Here is a 21,636-nt window from a genome sequence, read left to right as displayed (position 1 = left end):
GAGTGGGGTGTGACATGCACAGAGATGGGCCTCCCTAGAGCGGCGTTTGCAGATGAGGGTGGTGTTGACTGTGGTGGTGCTTGTTCACAACCGGTGGTGGAGGAGGAGAATGGTGGTGGAGAAAACAATGCCTTGCCAAGTTAGTGACCAGATCGGGAAGGATCTTCTTCCCATTTTTGCCCTCAATCTCCTTCTAATTTAAGAGTAAAAAATCGCTCTCAATTTAGGGAGGTGGATCCAGATTGGGATTTTTCTCGAAATGGCTCGCTAGAGATCATTATCCCTCTTCGTCATGATCTTGCTGACTTAGCAATTAGGGGCGCTAATTTTGAAGACCGTATGATCTCCCAATCTTCTACCGATTCTGCCCAACATGAAAACCAAAGCGGGTCGGGCGGCTTGGGTTTAGAGGGCACACATACCCACCTAGACATCAACAATTTGGACCATGCTTCTTCTAGAAATCCAATCCAGGTTGAGCACCAAGTAACCATAATATTGCCAAATACTGTCCAGGGAAGGGCGATCATTCTTCATCATGAGGAGATTGCTCGTGCCAATGACTTTTCCATTCGAGCATCCTTGAGGGAAATTTCTATAGTAGGTACCCACAGGAAGGATAAAACAATGTCAATTGTTGAGCAGACCAGAAGGTCTGATCGGTTGGATAATGTGTCAAAGTGATTATGAAGGTATTCTTTTGGAATGTGAGGGGGTTTAAGAAGGCTGTAGCTCATATGGCCTTGAGAAAAATTGTTGCAGATCATAATCTTGACATTATATGTTTAGCAGAGCCTATGGTTGACTCTTCTGCTTTCCCTACTTTATTTTTTTAATAAAATTGGGTTTGATGCCAATATTATTCACAACAATAGGGAGGATAAGGTTCCTAACCTCTGGATGATGTGGAAGAGAGGGTTACCAAGGCCTTCTATTGTATCTGAGTTAGAGCAACAACTTTCTGTTAAGGTTGTCTAGAATGCCAATGCTATTTTCTTATCGGTCATTCATGCCATCAACTTTAGAGTGAAGAGAAGGGAGTTATGGCTCGAGCTGGCATCCATCCCTGTCGTGGCTACCCTGTGGCTTATGGTTGGGGACTTCAATGCCATGCTTGCGTTCCATGAAAAGCATGGTCTAGGGCTTTCAGTTTGGGTTAGGTGGCCGAATTTGAAGCTATGATAGACTTTTGTTCTTTGATTAAAATTCCCTCTGATGGTCCTAAGTTCACTTGGTCGAATAATAGGAGAAGAGGGAACGTGGCTGCTGTTCTGGATAGGGGATTATGCAATGAAGCATGGCTCAACCACTTCCAAGACTACGCTCAAACTGTGCTCCGGTGGGATTTCTTTAATCACTGTCCTATCTTAGTTGCCTCTGAGGCTTGCCCTAAGCCATGTAACTTCCCTTTTCAAATGCATAAATTTTGGATTGAAGATTCTTTCTTCATTCACCTTATTCATGATGCATGGTCTTAGAATGTATATGGTTTGCCTAGTTTTATTCTAGCTTATAAGCTTAAGAGGCTTAAGCCTATCATTAGAGCTTGGGCTAGGCAGACCTTCCCAAATTTTGATGTGGAGTTGATTAAAACTAAATAGGCTCTGGCAGGGATTTAGAGCCAAATTGAAACATCAGGGATGAATGATGATTTATTTGGGAAGGAAGTGGACGCCAAATCAGCCTATTTAAATGCTTTAAAAAACCATGAAAAGCTTTGGGCAGACAAATCTCGCATTACATGGCTGAAGCATGGTGATAGGAATTCTAAATTCTTTCACCTTTATGCTAAGATTAGAAAGGCAAGAAACACTATGAAACTGCTGCAAAAATCTGACGGGTCCAAGATTTGTGACAGAGATGGGATCGTGAACTATATGGTAGATTACTTTCAATCATTTCATAGGAGCTCGCCTATCTCTCAGCACTCGGATTTGCTTGACTCCATTCCTGCTTTAGTTGATGAGCTTGATTTGCTCTCTTTGGATGCTATTCTGGGTCCAGTTGAAATCAAGAAGGCTGTTTGGGATCTTGACCCGGATAGCTCACTTGGGCCTGATGGCTTCCTTGGGTATTTTTTTCCGCAATGTTGGGAGGTGGTGGACTGTGATTTTGTTAGAGCAGTTAGAGATTTCTTTCTCTAAGGAAAAATGCCCCCTGGATTAAATAATAATTTCTTAGCCTTGATTCCAAAAGTTGCTGGAGCCATCTCGCTTGACAAGTTTCGCCCCCTTATGCATGGGGAATTTTGTATATAAAGTTATTTCAAAAATATCTTTTTTGTTGCCAAGATTGATTTCAGAAGAGCAGGGGCATTCCAAAAATGGAAATTAATTCACACAAACATTGGTTTGGCTTCTGAGCTAGCTAATATTATGTTTTCAGCCACCAAAGGAGGAGGTTTGGGAATTAAAATTGATGTTCATAAGGCATTCGATACTATTTCCTGGGATTTTTTGCTGCTAGTGTTGAAGCGATTTGGATTCTCTAATAAATGGGTGAACTGGATTCATCAGATCTTTAGCTCTTCAAAAATTTCAATTCTTTTGAATGGAGGTCCTGTGGGATACTTTAGTATAGAGTGAGGCTTAAGGCAAGGGGATCCCATGTCTCCTATTCTCTTTATTCTAGCAAAGGGGGTTTTGTGTAGAGGGATGCAAGCTCTCATTCGAGATGGGAAAATCAAACCCCTCAAAGGGCCTAGAGGTGAGGTAATGCCGGTCCACCTTTTATTTGCAGATGACATTTATTTTTATGAATGCATCTATTAAATATGTTCGTAATCTAAATGTATTTCTGAGGAAGTATCAAGATTTTTCTGGCCAACATATAAATCTAGATAAAAGCAAGCTTTTCATGGGGAAAATCAGGCATGTTCTTATCAGGGATATTTCTGATGTTTTGGGAAACTCGGTTTGTAACTTTCCTACCAAATATCTTGGGGTTCAGATTTTTAAAGGCAGAGTGAAGAAGAATTTTTTGCTCCTTGCCCTAGACAAGGTCAAGAAGCACATGGCGGGATGGAAAGGAAAGCTTCTTTCAATGGCTAGAAGAGTTCAGCTGGTGCGCTCTGTGGTTATGGGCGTGCCTGTCCATAACTTGGCTGTTTATTGATGGCCAAATGCTCTTATTAGCTTGATGGAAAGGTGGATGCGAAACTTTATATGGACTGGTGATGTGGATAGCTCCAAAGCAGTGATAGTTAAATGAGAGCAGGTCTGTAAACCCAGGGATGAAGGAGGCTTAGGGATTCGTCGGCTTCGAGACATGAACAAATCCTTATTGTGCAAGCAAGTATGTAACATCAAGCATGGGAACTCAGGTATGGGTAGGCTGTTTAAGGTTAGATTTTTTAAGAATGGAAATATAAAACAATACTTTAAGTCCTCTTCTGTTTGGCCTGGCTTTCGCAAAGTTTGGAATTTTGTTTCAAACAAAGAGCGATGGATTATTGGTAATGGGCATGATATTAGACTTTGGTCTGAAATCTAGATAGGAGATAAATCTATCGCAGAGACTTGTGGATTAGATTCATAAGTTCCCAAAAAAATCTTCTTTGAAGGTGTCTGATGTCATCCAAAACTCTCAGTGGGTTTTACCTCCTATTCGGTCCCCTCTCGTTCATCATTGCTTTGATGTTGCGCGCTCTATTAGGCTGCCGCTCTCCAACTTGAAGGATCAATGTGTTTGGAGCTGTACTTCCTCAGGCAGTTTTTCCTCTTTCTCAGCCTGGGAGGAGATAAGGAAACGTAACCCTAAGGTTCCATGGAGCTCCTTGGTTTGGGGGAAGCTCATGCAACCAAGACTATCCACTTTCGGATGGCGATTAATGCATAAAAAGCTCCCTACAGATGATATGGTTTCAACGAAAGGAATTTCTTTGGCATCCAAATGTAGCTTATGTGAAGAGCAAGCTGAGTCCGTTAATCATCTGTTCATGGGTTGTACATTTGCCATGATGGTATGGAAAATGTTCCTTGACTGTTTTGAAGTGTCTTGGCCTGACATTGAAGACTTACCTCATCTAGCTCAGTGGTGGATCAAAAAGTGCAGGGTGCTGGTGCTTAAGAAGCCTTGGTCCATGGGGTTAGTCATTGTGGCTGAAAACATATGGAAGGAAAAGAATTCTAGGAGGTATGAGGGTAGATCGCTTTCTCACGTATCTGTCTTTGAAAAGATAAAAAGAGATTTCCAAGACTCAAAAATCACAATCTCTAACAAATTGCCTCATATTTCTGATCTCATGTGCTGCCAGCGTCTGGGTTTGATTATTAATCCTAAACGTCCTTCAGAGACTTTGGAAATCTTCTGGTGTAAGCCCCCTTCTGGTTGGGCTAAATTAAATGTGAATGGTAGCTCCATGGGCAACCCGGGTAGGGCTGGCGCAGGTGGAGTTATTCGTAATGATCTTGGAGTTGTGATTGGATCTTTTTTAAGAGTTTTCTTGGGATTCAATCAAATTATGTAGCAAAATTTCAAGCTTTGTTGGCAGGCATTCTTATGGCCAAAGATCTGAGAGTGTCATCTCTTTGGATTGAGTCAGACTCTGCGGCGGTGGTGGTGGTAGTCCACACCAAGTCCGTTCTTTGGTTTGTCGCCCAAGAATGGATCTCCCTGAAGCCTTACTTGCTCTCCATTGCCTGGAAGATATCTCACTATTTTAGGGAGGAAAACAATATAGCTGACTTTTTTGCTCAGGATGTGGCAAAATTAGGATCATCAGAGAAAAATGTTCAGCTTTCGAAGCACATTTGGAATGAGATAGCTCATGATGCCGAGTCTATGACTAGATTTTGGTTTAAAATTTTTATTCTGTGTTTTCTCCCTGCTGATGGCAATGCCGAAGGTGGGGGAAAATTCGGACCCTACTTATTATATCTCTTTTTTCTATTCTTTCTTAATGAAATTCTGAATCTTTACCCAAAAAAAAAAAAAAAAAAAGTGCGAGCCCAACCCATAGACTGACTAATTAAGCTGAGGTTTATGAAGGGAAGTCCTAGCCCAAACTACTTAACCTCTTTGCCAGCCTCGTTTGGGTTTTTCAGGTTTAATAAATACATTGTAAGGATGTAGCGATGGAACCATAAATATAAATCCTTATTTACATGGATATTGATGCCATCATTGAATAAAACCCAAAGGAGAAAGAATTCTATCGATCTGGTGTTGATAGTATATGCCAGCATGCTAGATTAATGGGAGAATGTGTTGGAGCATCTTCAGCACATAGGGCAAGGGGTAGCATGGTTTTTTTGCACCCACCTTTGTCTAGGCATTTTTTTTTTTGTTAACCAAGGTGTCCGGGTCAGCTTACGCGTACCTTGACTAATCATCGGGGAGACTAGCACAGTAACCCACCGCCACAATCTTCACTTAAATAGCAGATGCATAGATGGGGAATCGAACCTGAGACCGTGCGTTTATCCACATAATCCCCAGTTCACCTTAACCATCTGGACAACCCACAGATGGATGCCTTTGTCTAGACATAAACAACACCTTAAACCTAAACACACAAGGTCACAAAAATATTCCATTTCTATTCCTTATTGAAATTCCAAACTAAGGGTGAGAGAACACTAATTGGTTGTGTTCCCTAGGCCCATCAATGGGAGGAACGCACATTGGTATCCAATAGAGAGCACACAAGGCCAAGAGGGTTATTATTTCATAGGACCCTGTGAGAGGGCGTAGGGAACAACATTATGTAGTGTTCTTTTCCCTTAACTATATAAACCAAGATCATGAAATGAACTCCACCGGCCACCATTGACAAGCAGTTTGTAGAGTAAATTTAATCTCTTTTTATCCTTAATTAAAAAAAAAAAAATAAGAAAAAAATAAAAAAAAGAAGAAGAAGAAGAAGAAAAGCTAGCTTTATTTAAGTCGGTGATAAAAGTTGGATTCTAGGGAGCTCTGAAACAACAGTTTTGCAAAAAGACAGTGAAACCCCGGGGGTGGGGGTGGGGGTGGGGGTGTGTCAAACTCAAAAACAGTTTAGCTAGAAAATGAGGCATGGGAATAAGTAAGCCAATCTCCAACACAGTTTTCTATATGGACTGCTACCAATGAACGAAGAACCTCTTAACCCAATCATTGTAATCATCATAATCACTCCCCCTCCCTTTACATATGAATGTCCAAAATCTCTTCTTACTGTCCAAGAGTCTCATTCAAATGCCAAGAGGATACAGAGCGTAATATGCTTTTAACTTGAACCCCTCGATCTCCGGGGTGAAAGGGCCTCTTGCCGCCTTGCTTCTTTACACCAAGGCAAACTTGTGAACTTCAAGATGTTGGTGTTATGCTCTAGGAAACCAATAATTCTAATTCATTTAGGCCTCCCGGGGTAGACAAGAAGAAGTTGCCTTACAAGCATTTTCATCTTGTAGCCCCGAATGGGGAAGGCCTAGTCGCAATAATTAAATTGGTGAATCCTCATCTCTAAGCAGCCCCAAAGAGTTGAGATCAACTTTTCCCCTCTCAAGTAAAGGTGCTGCCTTAAGGAAATGGACAAGTGGACAAAGGATCACACAGAAGGCTTTTCTAAATTTAATTTATTCAATTCACCCCCCTCTTAGGTTGCCTCGATCCTACAGATATAACAGCCCAAGTAAGCCCTACTAGCAATTTATGCACTCAACTGATGGGCCAAGTTGGGACTTTAAGAAGACTCTCCTGGACTTCAAAACTCAAAAGTAATGAAAGCACAAAAAGGGAAGAGAGATTACGAAGCAGGTTCACCTTCTTCAACTTGTCTGCAATAGCCAAAAACGTTATCTATATATAGAGGGAAGGCATCACTTGGAAAGACCCATTTAAAGTAGGTTCAACAAGTGTGACTTTCTATTACACAGAAGATGAAACATGTCAATAAGAACTTGATAGACCTCGACTTAAAACATTCTATCCGACACCAAAAGAAAGATTGCCGACATCGTTCAAATATCGGTCAATCAATATCCGACATTGGTTAAAAAATAAATAAATGGTACTTCATTATTTTATATTTTTGCTAGAAGATCATTTGTGGTAAAGAAATAAACAAGAAAACTAGCTAATCAAGTCAGATACACCAACACAGAATACAAAACCCACCCCTTTGGCAAGGCTAGTAACAGGGGGAAATTGTCTAACAAAAAACCAATCCCAAGAGATACTAAATCTTGGGATCGAACATATCTCTGATCTCAAAGAAAAAAATTAACAAATCATTTTTATCTTCATTATTTTAAAAAGTTTGTTAAAATACAGAAAAATCATACTGAAAATATATCTTCTTTATTTGTCAAGAATCAACAATAAAAATTTATTAAGAAAAAAAAAAGAATAGAGGGAGAACATTATCATTGAATTACATCTCCATATTCGGTATGGCCATTAACAGAGAAGTAACCCAATTGAATGGAAAAAAGGCATTTTTCTTAACAAAATCTATATCTAGGTCTCAATTGAGAATCCCATTTAACATCATGAAGAATGAATAGTAGAGCAGCATCCCAATTAGAAGAAGTAGTTGTTGCAGCTGCAACCCACACTGAATATGTCAGATGAACGGTCAAAGCCCAACATCAATCTCTCCTTGATGGTCTATTAATTTCCAAGAACCATTAGTATCTTGAACCATCCCCTTATTCTTCTCAACCCACCATGAAACAGGTACAAGATATTCATCCTTCAACGCATCCATAGACTTGTTCAAGAGTGCAATATCATGATCAATTTCTAGCTTGAAACCTCCTTTGGCCCCTTGTGTGCCAGCAACACCATGGTTGTACGCCTGCAAGCTATGCCAACTTAAAACATTGCCGGGACTCTTCAAGTAATTAGACTCCCGAGTGTCGATCACTAGTTCCTGTCCAACACCGCAATAGCCCAAGAGCGGGTAGGTGGGGACAACGTCAGGGACGTTGCGGATGCGCAACTGTCGGAGGTCATCTAATCCATAGCAGAACTTCCGGAAGTTAGCATCCCCAACGCGGGGGCTGGCGAAGACGAAGGATGTTACTAGGCAGGCGTTGTTGGGTTGGTCCTTTGGCTTGTTCACTCCATTTGAAACTATGTCTACTCCATTTAGTGTTGCAAGCGCTGCTCCCAAGCTGTGACCTGTTATAGTTATGCTGATCTCTTCATCCTTGAATTTTTCTACTAGTCTTCTCACCTCAGCCAATACCTGAGATGCCAACCAACAAATGATTTAATCCACCGTAGTGCTACTTCATTGAAAAGCATGGACCTTGGCTCTGTAATGAAGCACAATGGTGTTGCTCATACAAGGGTATTGTAGGCTACCGTTTGGTAATGGGTATAGTAGATTGAAGTAGGAAAAAGGTTATATATTAAAGGGAGAGACAATGTTGTATGTCTACCATTTCCCAAACCTAGACAGAGTTGGTGTGAAAAGACCAACTGCTCCTGTGCGTTTAAGCCCAGCTGTGTTTGGGTGTAGAGGGCATGGGCAGATAGTGTGGCCTCTGTGCACAGACATAGAAAAGGGAGAAACGACCAATGGCCTCTCATGAAAGACAAAAATCCTGCCCTTATAGATTTAGGTTTAAAACAGATTTTGGAAGCAAGATAATTGAGAAGGACAAAGTTGCACAACACATTTTAGAGCTTGGATCAGTTCCTAAGTCAAGTATGGTGTCTGATCCACACATGGAATCCATTCAATGTAAAAGCCTATTGTAAGAAGAGAGAGAAAAAGAACAAATGGAATCCATGTGTAAATTAAGCACCGAACAAAAATAATTCTCACACGAGAATCTGATCCGGACTCTACATTTTAGATATACAATCTATTTCAAGAATACCTAAAAAACACAGCTTTAGTACTATGCTAACTTTTTCTTCGAGGAACACACACACAAAATAAATAGAGGCAAAAATAAGTACCTGAGTTCTTGCACTGGACTTATTGTAAGGAGAGTGTGGATCAGCTGAAGTATACATAGAGTACCAGCCCTGATGCACCTCAGCATCGCCGCAACCCAGCCCAAAAATGGGTCTAGCAGAGACCGAGATGAAGTTTAAATCATTGGCCCATTCCATACGCTGCTGTGTTCCCCTCCATGCAACCACTATATCCCTCCTTCCCAAAACTTCCTTCCCTTCATCAGTAGCCACAGCAACATAACCTATCCAATTTGATTCCTTGCTCCATGCCTCCCTTGACAAAGACTTCAATAAGAAACCATCTGGCACATCTACTGAGGCAGTGGCATAGAGGAACTTGGTCACCTCATACTTGTATGGATTAGATATCTCCATACCCACCTTAGAGAAGAAATCCGACCTCCCATACCGGCAGCTTCCAGCATACTTCGACGCCTTGTTCGAGTTGAAGGCATCGTATGTCGCCTGAGCCATTTGGCCGTAGTGGATAATGTATCGCCGGAGGTCAATGTTGAGAGGTTCCAGCATGTTCTTCCACTTATCCTGCCCGCTCAACTGCTTCCATATTTTTGAAGCATTAGACATACTACGGCTACCCATTCTTATTACAGTAATTGGAAGGAGAATTGGAAAGAAGTTCCCTTAATTTTTAGCTTCCCTTGGGGTTTCATGGGTTATCCTATCTCACATATAACCAATATATATAGTTGGAGTCTAAGACCAGGTCTTATGGTTTTCATGAAGAAATTAAAATTAATGGATTTAGATAAGCCTAATTGGCAACGTGTGAATGGCATTACATGTTCCATGTGGATTCCTAACCAAGTTGCACTAATTTTTTTTTCTTTAATAACCAAGTTGCACTACTTGTGCTCATCTATAATTTTATTTTTCAGTATGTTTGTTTTTTGATGTTCAATGATTTGAAAGTACATGATCTTCCTTGGCGGAAAAACTCTTGCTATTATTGAGTCTAACAATCAAAGAGATGGAATAATTCATTTCTCCTTCATACAAATAGTCAATACCTTCTAGATTGAAGTTTCATTTCTTTGGCAACAGGAAAGTTCCTGCAATCTGGAAATTATTATTATATTATCCAAATCATCAGGTTTTAAAAAAGGACAAATTTATTTATTTTTTATTTTTTTAATTTTTTATGTAAAAAACATAAAATAATAATAATAATAATAATAACAAATAAATAAAAGAATTTATTGGACAAATGTACTTTGGAACCTACGCCCTGTATTGTTTATAACTGTTCCATGTATATGTATATAGGCCTCATGCACCAATGGAGAGTGGAGACAGTCATTTTTCATTTTTTTTTATTTTTTATTTTGATAAATATATATATTTTTTTTGTTAGAGTAAATAGAGAAAGTCAATGTAGATAAGAAGAAGGGTTGAGTAGAACTCCGTCAACAACATTGCATTTGAGCATTGGCATAACTGAGCTTGGATTGCTCACCATTCCCATATATTAAAATTTCATTTGATCAACTCAATGCCTACTGCCAACAAGACACAAGAAAAACTAGTTCCACCATGTATGCCGCGTGGATAGTTTGTCCAAATCATCAAGGTGATGTGGTTCAATTCTGACTATTAATATTCTTAATTACACTTCGCAAATTAATGGATAGAGTGTTAATAAAATTTTCTTTCAAACAACAACTATTACCACCATGCGGGCCATGTGGGTAGCTTTTTCTTTTTCCTTTTAATTTTTATAGATAATATTAATTTCTTTAGGAAAAAAAAAATAGAGTTGTTAAAATGTTAAATGAATTTCGTTAAATAAAAATAATGAGGAATTAAAAAGAGATTAGGCCCTTGGGTAGGAATTCCACCTTTGACATTGCCATCAGTAGAATCACTACCCAAGCTATCAGAAAATTACATGAATCGATCTCTGGGCCCTCTTTTGGAAGTCCCAGCTTGCATCTTGAAGAACAAAAGTAGTAGCACTATCCCAAATCGAAGCAGCCCCATGTTTTCCTAATTTATCAGTCACAACATTGACCTCCACTTCTGCTTGAAGCACCATGGGATCTTATGGTTTCGAATGCATGTCTCTACTGGTTTGTGAATCATATTCTATCCATAGACGGTTAATATGCAATTCACTCACAACCTGCAAGCCTTTAAAGAAAGCTGCAAATTCCACCATGAAGTTAGAACTCACACCTTCATAATGATCAAAGCACCATACAAGACACATTGCATCGCTTTAACAAGACCTCCTGCACCAGAGCAGCCAATATTGTTTAGAGAGCATCCATCAATATTCATTTTGGAATAGTTTGAGGGTGGGAAACTCCAAAATAACTCCAATTAAGACTCGTCTTTTTTTTTTTTTTTTGGAGGGTGGGGGGGGACCACTGTCTTCACCATTAACTTCTTTGCTAGGACGACATCCGCCATTGATGTAACCAGAATTCTCATTAGCTCAGAGAAGTTTAATAATGAGAGAATCCAAGGAGAATGTCGTAATCCCCACAAGTAGAAGAAGAAAGCAATCACCAAACCAAGAGCTATAGCAAACAACAATGAAATATCAAGTACATAACATCTGCAATAAGGATGTGAATTTGTAACCGAAACCGTTTATTGAAGCTGAACCAAGCCTTTACACTAAAGCCATACGTTTTGGTTTTAATATTGAAACCATTTAATAAATGGTTTGATTTTGGTTTTAAAATTTAAACCGTTAGTAAACCGCTTAAATAAACCATTAAACCGATTAACATATACGTAGTAAATTTAAGTCATCCATTGTTAAGTTTACATACATTTCAATAATAATAAAAAAAAAAAGAACTAAGTTTACATCAAACAACTATTAAAAAAAAAGCATATAAAAATAAATAATTCAATTCAATGCTCAAAAATTTACTTCCTTTCACTAAAATTTTTGAAGGTAAAGAAGTTGTTTGGATAAAAAAAATTAGAAACATAAGAAAACCTTTTAAAACCTTTTAAATCGAAACCGATTATAAATGATTTCGGTTTCATAGATATGAAATCGTTGATTAAATGGTTCGATTTTGAGTTTATCTCAAAAATTTTACACTAAATCAAATCAAACCATTTACACCAAACTGATTAACACTCTTAATCTGCAGCTTCCACTTATTAGCTAGAAATCTATTGAGATTGGAGTCTCTTTGCCTTCATTCGGGAGCTGTTTCAAAAGATTCTGAAGTTCCTTTCAAAAGATGACTTGAAGCTAAATCCATGTGGGTAGCTTCAATTTTCTTAAACAGTTCCTCCAAATCTATTTATGCCACAGGGTTTTGTGTTATGTGTGTCTCAAATATTTGTACCCATTTTGAAGATTGTCTCGGTCCAACATTTTGTGTGGTGACTTGAATGAGAATTTTCTGTGGTCTATGATGGTGGTGGAGGGCTTGGACCAATAGGCTCAAGCCGGGAATCTATCACTTATCTCATTTGAGGGTACAAGGGCGAAGCCCCTGCAGTATAGTTCGACTCGATAGATCAAGCTAATTTGGAGGAGTGCTAATATGTTTTATTGTCTTGTTGTGTAAGTAAGAAAGTGGATTTTCAAATTACGGTTGTTAGGTGAGAACATGCTGAAACTTTTGAGTGTTCTTGAGAGATCTCAGTCCCTTATAATATTTTCTTCCAACATAGTGAATCATCTTCAGCTTCACCATGGATATGACACATCATATTGATGTATGAACCATGTTTAATCTCTATCACCTTTGCTTTAATCTGTTTGTCTTATTCCTGTTTCTAGATGTTTATTCTAATAGTTTGGCATTTGCACAAAAAAAAGTGGTCGTGTCCTTCAAATTCCTACCCCTACCCCAAATGCAAGAGGTTCAAACCCACTAAGGCATATTGGATCACCTTCATTGGATTATTTCCTTCAAAGTTCCAATGTTTAAGCAAAAATGTAATTCTCATTCTTGAATTGGTTAAAGGGTTTCTTTTCTTCTTCCATCAACCAGCCACCTTAATGGAGTCTTTTCTTCTTCTATTTAAAAACCCTAATAAAATATGTAATGTATAGACTATAGACACAAAAGCTGTAATTACTTGGAAGTTCTTGCTCATGGCTGTTTTGTCCCTTAATGCACATTTATAAAGTCAAGAGTTGTCAAGTAGTGTTAATCTTTTTTTTTTTTTGTTGGTAAGGATCAAGTGGTGTTAATCTAATCGTTCATCTGATTTAAATTATATTCTTCTGTCTTCCATCGTTGGAGTTTGGGACATGAGCTTCACTTAATTGATCAATAATAAAAGATTCTACACTGGCTGGTTGGCAAGACCAAACGTTATCTTCAAAGACTTGAATCAACAACTTGCATGTTGCACCATAAAGACATTTCTGTCGTGACTTGATCAAGATGGTTTTAGATTAAAACACAAATGTAGTCATATTAATGGATTTTAAGTAGAAATGTTGATCTTGAGTGGGTAGGTGGAGAGAAACTTTATTTATTTGTTGAGTTCCAGCTCAAACAGATCTCACACGTGGTAAAATTGTAGTTTTAATTTAGTATTATTTTTGTAAAAAAAAATAATTAATATTATTGAAAGGTCAACAGTCAACATTCATCACATATAGAGGAAAAATAAGGTAGAAGTCTTGGGTTGTATTTGCTATGCATTTCGAAAAAATCATACAAAACACAATATTAATATCACATTCTTAACTTTGTCTGTTGATGGCCATGTCAAAGGTGGAGTTTGCAAGTTGCCCTAGCGGTTTCCGCTGTGTCCTTTGTTTGCTTTGATGTATTTTCTTTATTTCTTAATAAAATTATCTTTCTAAAAAAAAAAAAAAAAAATCTTAACTTTGTCTACTATATAATTCATTCTCTTTAAGCATGGTTAATTAGAGTTGAAATCGTTAGAGGGTGGAGTACCTAGGACCCTAGTTAGCAATTCGGCCGAATAATTTGTGAATTATTTGGCCAAACCTAATTTTTCCAAATTAAATAAAAAATTCTGACCGAATCCGAATTAAAAATAAAATTCGGTAAAAAACGCGCTTTTTACTAATTTGAATTTCAAACGAGAATAATTCGGACCAAACCGAATTAAACCGAATTATTCGGTCCACTTAAACAGTATTTAAAACAAAACAAAAATAAAAAAATAAAAACAAAAAACAAAAAAAAAAAACAAAACCCAATAAGCTTTTTTGACCGAATCCTTAAATTAATCAATCAAATTATTCCGAATAATTCTCCCCCCGAATAATTCCCGAATCCAAATTTGCTAACTATGCCTAGGACTAAAAAAATGTTTAGATTGAGAAGATGAGATGAAAAATATACATTAAATAAATATTGGACCCATATGTTTAATATCGTGGGTGAAAATCCAACAATTTATTATTATTATTACTATTATTATTTTATAAATAATTTCATATGATTTCATGGAATGCATTATTGATTTAGAACGCCAAACACAGACTTAGTCAATGATGGATATAATATTGAATGAATTATAGTAGTAAATTTAATATGGGTATCCTAGAAGACCACTTATCTATTCAACTCCTGGAATGCCAGACCAGCCCTCCATATGACAATTATTAAAACCACCCAATCTAGCATGTCTTCAAGTACCAACCAGCCTTTCATAAATTACAAGTCAATAATTTACTCATTTCAATATATGAGATACATTATTGCCCGACTATGTGTACCTTGCACAAGCATGGGAACCAATGAGAGAAGGGGTCAGAGTATCGATCGGGGCGGAGCGATCATTTAACCATCTTTATGAAAGCGTGCAGATTGTACACAGCCTGACAGCAATCATTCGCCCTTTCACTATGAATGGGTTATTTGTAAATTTATAACGATGAAGATTCAATGCCTTACATTACTTAAGTTTGGTCTAGAAAGTTTCTAAGTTTGTAAAGCATCGAAAGTGCACATAAATAAAAATAATAATTTATGTATGATCCGCTTTTGTTCAAATTACTGAACAAGGCGTGCAAGGAAGTCATAAACAAATAAGTGAGGGATAGAAAATGATGAAATATTGTAACACTTGAATTGTTAGGCTCCATCCGGTTGCAGGGGAAATCAAAGAAGTGATGAAATTAAATCGAACCTAAAAAGGATAATATTTGTAATCATTACCTAACATGATTGTGGAACTAATTTTAAAATATTTAAATATGATCATTAAATCTTGGGCAAGAGAATCCTACCAGCATGTGCTAGTGCACGTTACTAGGCATCGGCAATAGACGGTGCAAGCATGCATCTTCAGCGTGGGTAACATGGTTTTTTCGCACCCGCTATGTTTAAGCATGGACACACACTAGTAGATAGCATTCTTTATTAAACATTTTACAACGTTTTACATTAAATTGAATTTAAGAAGAAAAATGAAGATTACATGTGGGAAAAAGCTGGGAAGGCCAGTGTTGTGCCTAGCCATGTGTCTCTCTCTGTCCCCACCCACTGGAAAAGACCCCAGCCTCTGTCATCCCGTGCCCACCATTGATACATGTGTCTTCCAATTTCCTTTTTAGACTAATTTCACTTCCTTTCCTTCACTTCCCTGGCCCTTTACTTGCAACCAGATGATCCAATGACCCAACATGGACAACAAATCCTATGAAAAGCCAAAACTCAAAGCACATAGATAGGAGTGGCACCAGGTCCGGCCAAACTATTTATATGTCATTTTCAACTTATTTTTTAAAACATCATACTCCCCTCCCATTATCTTATAATATTATGGGAATAAAATAAGAGGCAATTAAGAAAGGTGTCAAGTTCTAAATACACCTATAGAGATGTCATTCAAGCACTCCCTTACATCTCGTATCTAACCTCCGATCAATTCAAGGCCTCACATGACAACCCTATCGTTTCCTTCTTTTTTTTCCTTCTTTCCCCTTTGCACTTCAAATAATCAATAACCAACTCACCCCTCCCCCAATCACACCCCAGATAAATACTAAAAGAGAGAAGTGATTCTGCATTCAAGTTATTAAAAAACAGAGTTCTTTCACCCATAACAATCATGTAGAAGAGTGATCACCTATGGCCAATTTCTAATGTCTACCATCTGTAATTTTTCCAGGAGAAAGACAAGTTTGTCTTGACCTTCGATTTTGAATTTGAGAAACTATATTTTCATCTGCATCATAATTTCTCAATTATCTTCTTCAAGAGAACAGTCATCTCTATACAACTCTATCCCTGGTAAATTTGATCTTTCAGAATACTGGTTTGGACCTTATCCCTGGACATCTGCATTGTGCTGAACAGTCATTTCTATACAACTCCAATGTTCTCTGAGTTCAACTACTTGTTTCGAGCTGAATATATTGCCCAGAGAGTTGTAGGAAATAAAAAAAGACTAACTTCATTATCACTTTCGTTCCATACTCCATTTATATACATGTCTGGAGGTTGGACAAACAATCTCATCTTCACAAAGTTTGGGTTTACGCCCTTTTCCGTAGTTCCTGTTGCAATTCCATGTCCATATATAGTTTCTCTAGGTCATTAAGTCTCTTTTTCCTTCCCTCCAGTTCTCTGTAGGAAGCAGTTCTCCTTTTAATAAGATCTGGAAGATCCTCAGAAGCAGATAAATTTCCCCTTAGTGGACTTAGTGAGCTTGTCTTCAGCTTCTTCCCTATCTTCAGCACAATAGATGTGCTTGGTTGGTGACTAAATAAAATTTTCTAAACTTCTCAATTTTCTTCCCTATCCTGGATGACTAAATAATAAGCATTCCTCATTTTTTCTTTACCCTTTTTATCGGGAGGGCATTTGGTTTCTTTTCAGGTGTGTTGTTCACCTCATTTTGGTAGGGGCTAGGGGCACGGCAGGCTACATCCCCTGCCCCACCCTCTGGGGCCGGCCAAGGTCCCTGGTTAAAAAAGGGGGAGGGGGTAATGCCAGGCAAAGAAATTAAACCATCCAAGTGACCTTTGTTCTATCAAAACAAGTTCTCTGAAGTTCCCTACAGATTAATTTTTTTGGCGTTTCTGTACATGCCTCTAATAAAAGAAACCCATGCATTGAACAATTTTCAATTAGCAAAACAAATTGGGAGAAATTAAGAAAAAACGTTCATCAGTAGATGGTTTAATAGCAGATAGCAGTAGCAAAATTTACTTTGTTTTTGCTATGAATGCCAAGACAATGGGCTTGAAATTAACACTAATACCTGATCAATTCAAGTAATATTTTTTGTTTCTTTTCCTCTCCATTTGCTCTTATGTTCCTCCATTGCGGTGGATGATGCAATTACTTTTCAGTGTCCTTGCGCTCATGGTTAACCAGATTTAAACTCCATACACGAATTGTATGGTCATCACTTGCAGATGCCAACTTATGGGGGTCTGCAGGATTCCAACTAACACAGTTAACAGCTCCCATGTGTCCAGGTAATGCCTCCAGCAGTTCCTCCGTTCCTCTATGCCATATATATACCTGTTAATAGTAGCAGAGTACCCATTACCAAGGTTTAAAACTGCATTAATTGCTAATGAGAGGTGCACATTTAAGCATTGCAGAACTGAGTCCACCTAGGAGGTAAAAGAAAAGCTGGAAAGCACAGAGAAAATATGGTTGGTTCATAAAAATGCATTAATAGCAAATAAGATGCATTTTCCCCCTCTTCTTTCTTTCTTGGTACATAAGGTGGGCCTTGAAGAACTATAGAAGTGAGGGTCCACTTTGGGAATGGAAAAATAGCTGGGAAGAAAAGAAAAGAGGGTATGGCTGGTACTCAAGCTTTCCTTCTCCACAAAACACAGTCCAATAGGTGGGACATTCCCAACATCACCCACGCAAGTCTTAGTTTATTATGAATCAAATGCTAGTAATACAGTTATATCAAGCTACAGTCGGGTTTAACAACAAATGTTAGAGTAAAACTGCAGGACCCAACCATTTTTTGTGGTTAAAAATGCCCGTAGCTAAAAGGCACATAAATGGGAAGAATGCTACCCTGTCGCATGGCCAATGAGGGTGCACACAGGGGCATCATCGGGGGGGTATGCTCATGATGATAAATTAACTGAATAGAACATCAATGGGTAATTTCAATTAAAATTCTCAGCAATATACACAAAAATATGAGCAGAGAAATATTCATACCTGTGAATCTTCACTTCCACTGGCAATGAAGGCTTCGTCAAAGCCACCAAAGCAAGACCTAATGACAAATCGATTGCGCGTGTGGCCATCGTACTTAGAGACAAGCTTAAGATCACCATTGATACTCCACAGATGGATTTCTTGGTTAAAAAGATTAATCAGCAAGAACTTATTGTCCCTTGATAATGAGAATGAAGTAATTGCTCGACTCTCTTCAATCAGTCTATCCATTTCTCCTTCCCTGTCGAGCAGAAGTATAGCATTTTCCCTACACATGCTTATAATCCTCTTCCCATCATTTGTGATGGCCATATCTGAGATCTTCCGTGTTCGCTGCCCTTTCCAGTACTCCAGCTCTTCCCCATCCAAATCCCACATACAAATACTCTCATCAGTCATACCAGAGAACAACCGTTTCCCATCAGGAAGCCATCCACAGGAGATCAAACCAACACCAGCTTTTTCATAAACATAGAGACATTCACCAGAAATCACATCCCAACGTCTGATAACTTCCTCCACTCCACAGGTGAGGAGCTGCTGGTCATCAGGGCTCCAAGAAAGAGTGTGCACAGGTTCCTTGTGACCAGTTAGCCTATGCTTCAAGGAGACTACACCATCCCCATTAACCTGCTATGATATTTGATTTCTTAAAATGAAGGGTAGCAGACATTATTAAGTGAAACTAAAGGGACAACAGATACTGTAGAAGCATAACAATCCATAGGGGTTTTCAACAGACATCTGATAGGCCAAAAGGGCTGAAATATTTTATCAACTACAGAGAAATGCCTGCAATATGAAGACAATGGGCCTCCCAAGGAGATTTAATACAAATCACCGACTGATAGAACAGCTGAACTTCCATCCATCGAAAAAAAAGAGCTTAACCATCTAAGAAAAAATCTGTCATTCGAAGGGGCACCATCCTTGGCAATATATTGTCTGGACTGGTAGGCCAAGGCTGCTTTGTTGGAAAGTGGAAAAAGCTCCACCTTTCTTTCTTTTGAGACAGAGAGAGAGAAGGTAAGGCCAATCCAGACCACCCATTTCATAAGTCAAACAAGTGAATTTCCAGGTAGGCAACGCACACAATTTCCCATTCCATGTCAATCTCATATACTTTCAACAATAAAAAAAAATGTCAACCCTATATACTCCACTGTGTATCAGACACAACAATCAAGGTCTAAAGTATCGATATCAGGTATCGTATTGGAAGGGTGAATTTAAGAGACGTATTGTATCGTATCAAAAAGACACAAGATACAACTGATATGCTAGATACATACAGAAATAGTCAAACATATGGAAATGCTTAGGACATGCAAAATACAATTTTGAAGCATAAAACACTACAAATAAGTATGTAAAATATATCATGTATAAAAAAGAGAAGAAAGTAAAATGAGAGAAGTGCATTTATTTGACTCTATATGAAGGATAAGGTTTCTTACATGTACTAATATAAAAAATTTAAGGTACCGTATCGGTGCCTTAAAGCTATGATGCGTATTGATTAGTATTGGTGGATAGGAAAAGATACTTAAAACCTTGACTACACTACAAAAATGGAAGGCTAGCATTTCATATTAAAGGGAAAAAAAAGGATATTGTGGAAAAACAACTGTATAAAGCCACCACTTGAAGTGATGAAAGGGAAATACAAGAGAGGAATTGTCCAGACACCTGAGTACCCAAGCATGTAATTATTTATTTAATAATTTTATCTGTTCCGTTTGGCAATTGATTATAGGAAGGATCCTGAACTAAGCTTAGTTATTCCCCAAACATGTAACCTTGATCCATCCATCAGGGCTACAGAAAATAGAACATTTACATAAAACTGATCTGTATTAGCATCCATCATGCACACCTATCCACTTATCAAATTAAGGAAACAAATAAAAAAAAAAGTGATCCTTGTTTGAGATGATTCCTCAATGACAAATGATGCAACAAAGTAGTAGACAACATCAAACAGGCTAGAAATCAAGAGCTGCAAACATTTTTCAACATGGTAGATTATTCCATAAAGGCTAAATATCTAGTGCTGAATAGACTCAATTTTTTGGAGGGGTTGAGGGAGGGACAAGCAAAACGTGAACATTTGTGGCCCTCTAGTTAACCACCCAGATCCCAACCCCCCCCCCCCCCGGGTGGATATTCTATGCTGTTATAGAAGTAAAACGAGGAATCGGTGAATGTTTCCTGGTCAGCCCCCGAAGAGAAGCTTATCTGATTGCATCATGCTTGTCTGCCACATGACATGTCAGGTGAGAATTTTATGGAAAGGTAGACCTCCCCAAGGTCTCCTTCTGACAATGTCAAATTTAGTATACATGGGAGAACACATTAAATTTGGCTTTGAAATTATGTAGCCAATCTAGACGTTGCCCTATCTATCTAATGATCAGACACCAAGGGAAGCTTATCTAGAATGAACTGTCAAGAGTGACATTTTATATAGAGTTGAAGATGGGATCTGATTCAAACAAATGATATACATAACTTTTAAAGTATGTTTATGAAAATGTTTGACTAAGACATTCCCAAATATTTAAGAACATATTTAAATTTAGGATTCATTTGTTTTGACAGAAAAAGGGCAGAACTTAAAAATTAAAACCTACAATATTTACTAGATTTTGTTTCGACAATAGAAAAAGACAAGTAGGGGTCGTAAATTTCCCTTCTATGGGGCCTACTATTTTATGCGCAAAGACTAGATAAAATAGAAGAAGTTAAACATCTCCCTTACTTTATTTTACTTTCTAATATAATAATAGTACAAAGACTAACAGAACTCTATAAGAATAAAAGCGGTGGGGTTGGGGCGGGGATGGGGTTTGGAAGAGAGAAAATCAATACTGCCACAAGTCATTACAATCTTAAAACAGCGATTCATTTGAACTTCAAATTCAAACTAGGAGGCAATAGAAGTCTCAGCCAAATAGGGGTGTTTAGACCTACTCTTTGTTTTGGAAATCATATCCATTAAAGTTGCTTTATAATGCTTTTTCTTTGTCCCACAGTAACTGTCTTTTCTTGTTTTGGATTTTAAAGAATCAGCCATGCCTGTTCCTTACCAAATTGGTACCATAAATTATTTTCCATAAAGTTCCCATTATCAAAAAAGGGAAAAAAAAACACTATTTTTTGTTAGATTTGAATACAGAAATATTATTAAAGATGTTTAATGATCATAACAGCAAACATATATTATATAAAGGAAAATAAACTCAAATAAGAGGGTTAAGGCTATCCCTTAATAGAAAAAACCAGCCAAATTTTTTCTTCTCATGTGATTTTCTTACTCAAACACCAAAAAAGCATACCATGCTTGTGTCACTGATTTTTTCTTGTGAACCTGGGGGGCTAAAATCAATAAGGGCGTATTTGAGAGAGCTTCTCACATCCAGACTATTAATGAGAAGAAGCTTTGACACAGTCCTTCCCACCGCCCCTCCCCCCCCTCTTCTCAACACTTCGGGAGATTCTCCAGATTGTGAGTGAACACTCCAAACAAAATAATTCTAAGTTGGAAAAGCTGGAGGCTGGACTCTGGAGAATCCCTTAAGCAGAAGCTGGAGAAGTCCCCCCACACCACCACCAC

General features: G+C 38.1%; 2 protein-coding genes and 1 pseudogene across 2 annotated transcripts; 1 reads left to right on the top strand and 2 right to left on the bottom strand.

Annotated features, from left to right (window-relative positions):
* Window positions 1-3,829: 3,829 nt before the first annotated feature.
* LOC122063634 lies at window positions 3,830-4,468 on the top strand. The gene has a single exon (XM_042627330.1). The coding sequence runs from the start codon at window positions 3,830-3,832 to the stop codon at window positions 4,466-4,468; it is 639 nt and encodes a 212-aa protein (XP_042483264.1).
* A 2,794-nt stretch (window positions 4,469-7,262) lies between these two features.
* LOC122088782 (phospholipase A1-IIgamma-like) lies at window positions 7,263-9,557 on the bottom strand. The gene is made up of 2 exons (XM_042658110.1): window positions 8,896-9,557; window positions 7,263-8,173 (listed from the first exon to the last, which is right to left on the bottom strand). Exons 1-2 carry the CDS (start codon window positions 9,493-9,495, stop codon window positions 7,559-7,561), a joined length of 1,215 nt encoding a protein of 404 aa, XP_042514044.1. The 5' UTR covers window positions 9,496-9,557; the 3' UTR covers window positions 7,263-7,558.
* A 7,394-nt stretch (window positions 9,558-16,951) lies between these two features.
* LOC122088790 overlaps window positions 16,952-21,636 on the bottom strand; it is an 8,870-nt pseudogene continuing 4,185 nt past the window's right edge.

The sequence above is a fragment of the Macadamia integrifolia genome, chromosome 2 (assembly GCF_013358625.1).
Source record: "Macadamia integrifolia cultivar HAES 741 chromosome 2, SCU_Mint_v3, whole genome shotgun sequence".
NCBI classification, from domain to species: Eukaryota; Viridiplantae; Streptophyta; class Magnoliopsida; order Proteales; family Proteaceae; genus Macadamia; species Macadamia integrifolia.
The sequence above is the reverse complement of the archived record's forward strand: the minus strand, read 5'-3'. Positions and strand labels throughout refer to the sequence as shown.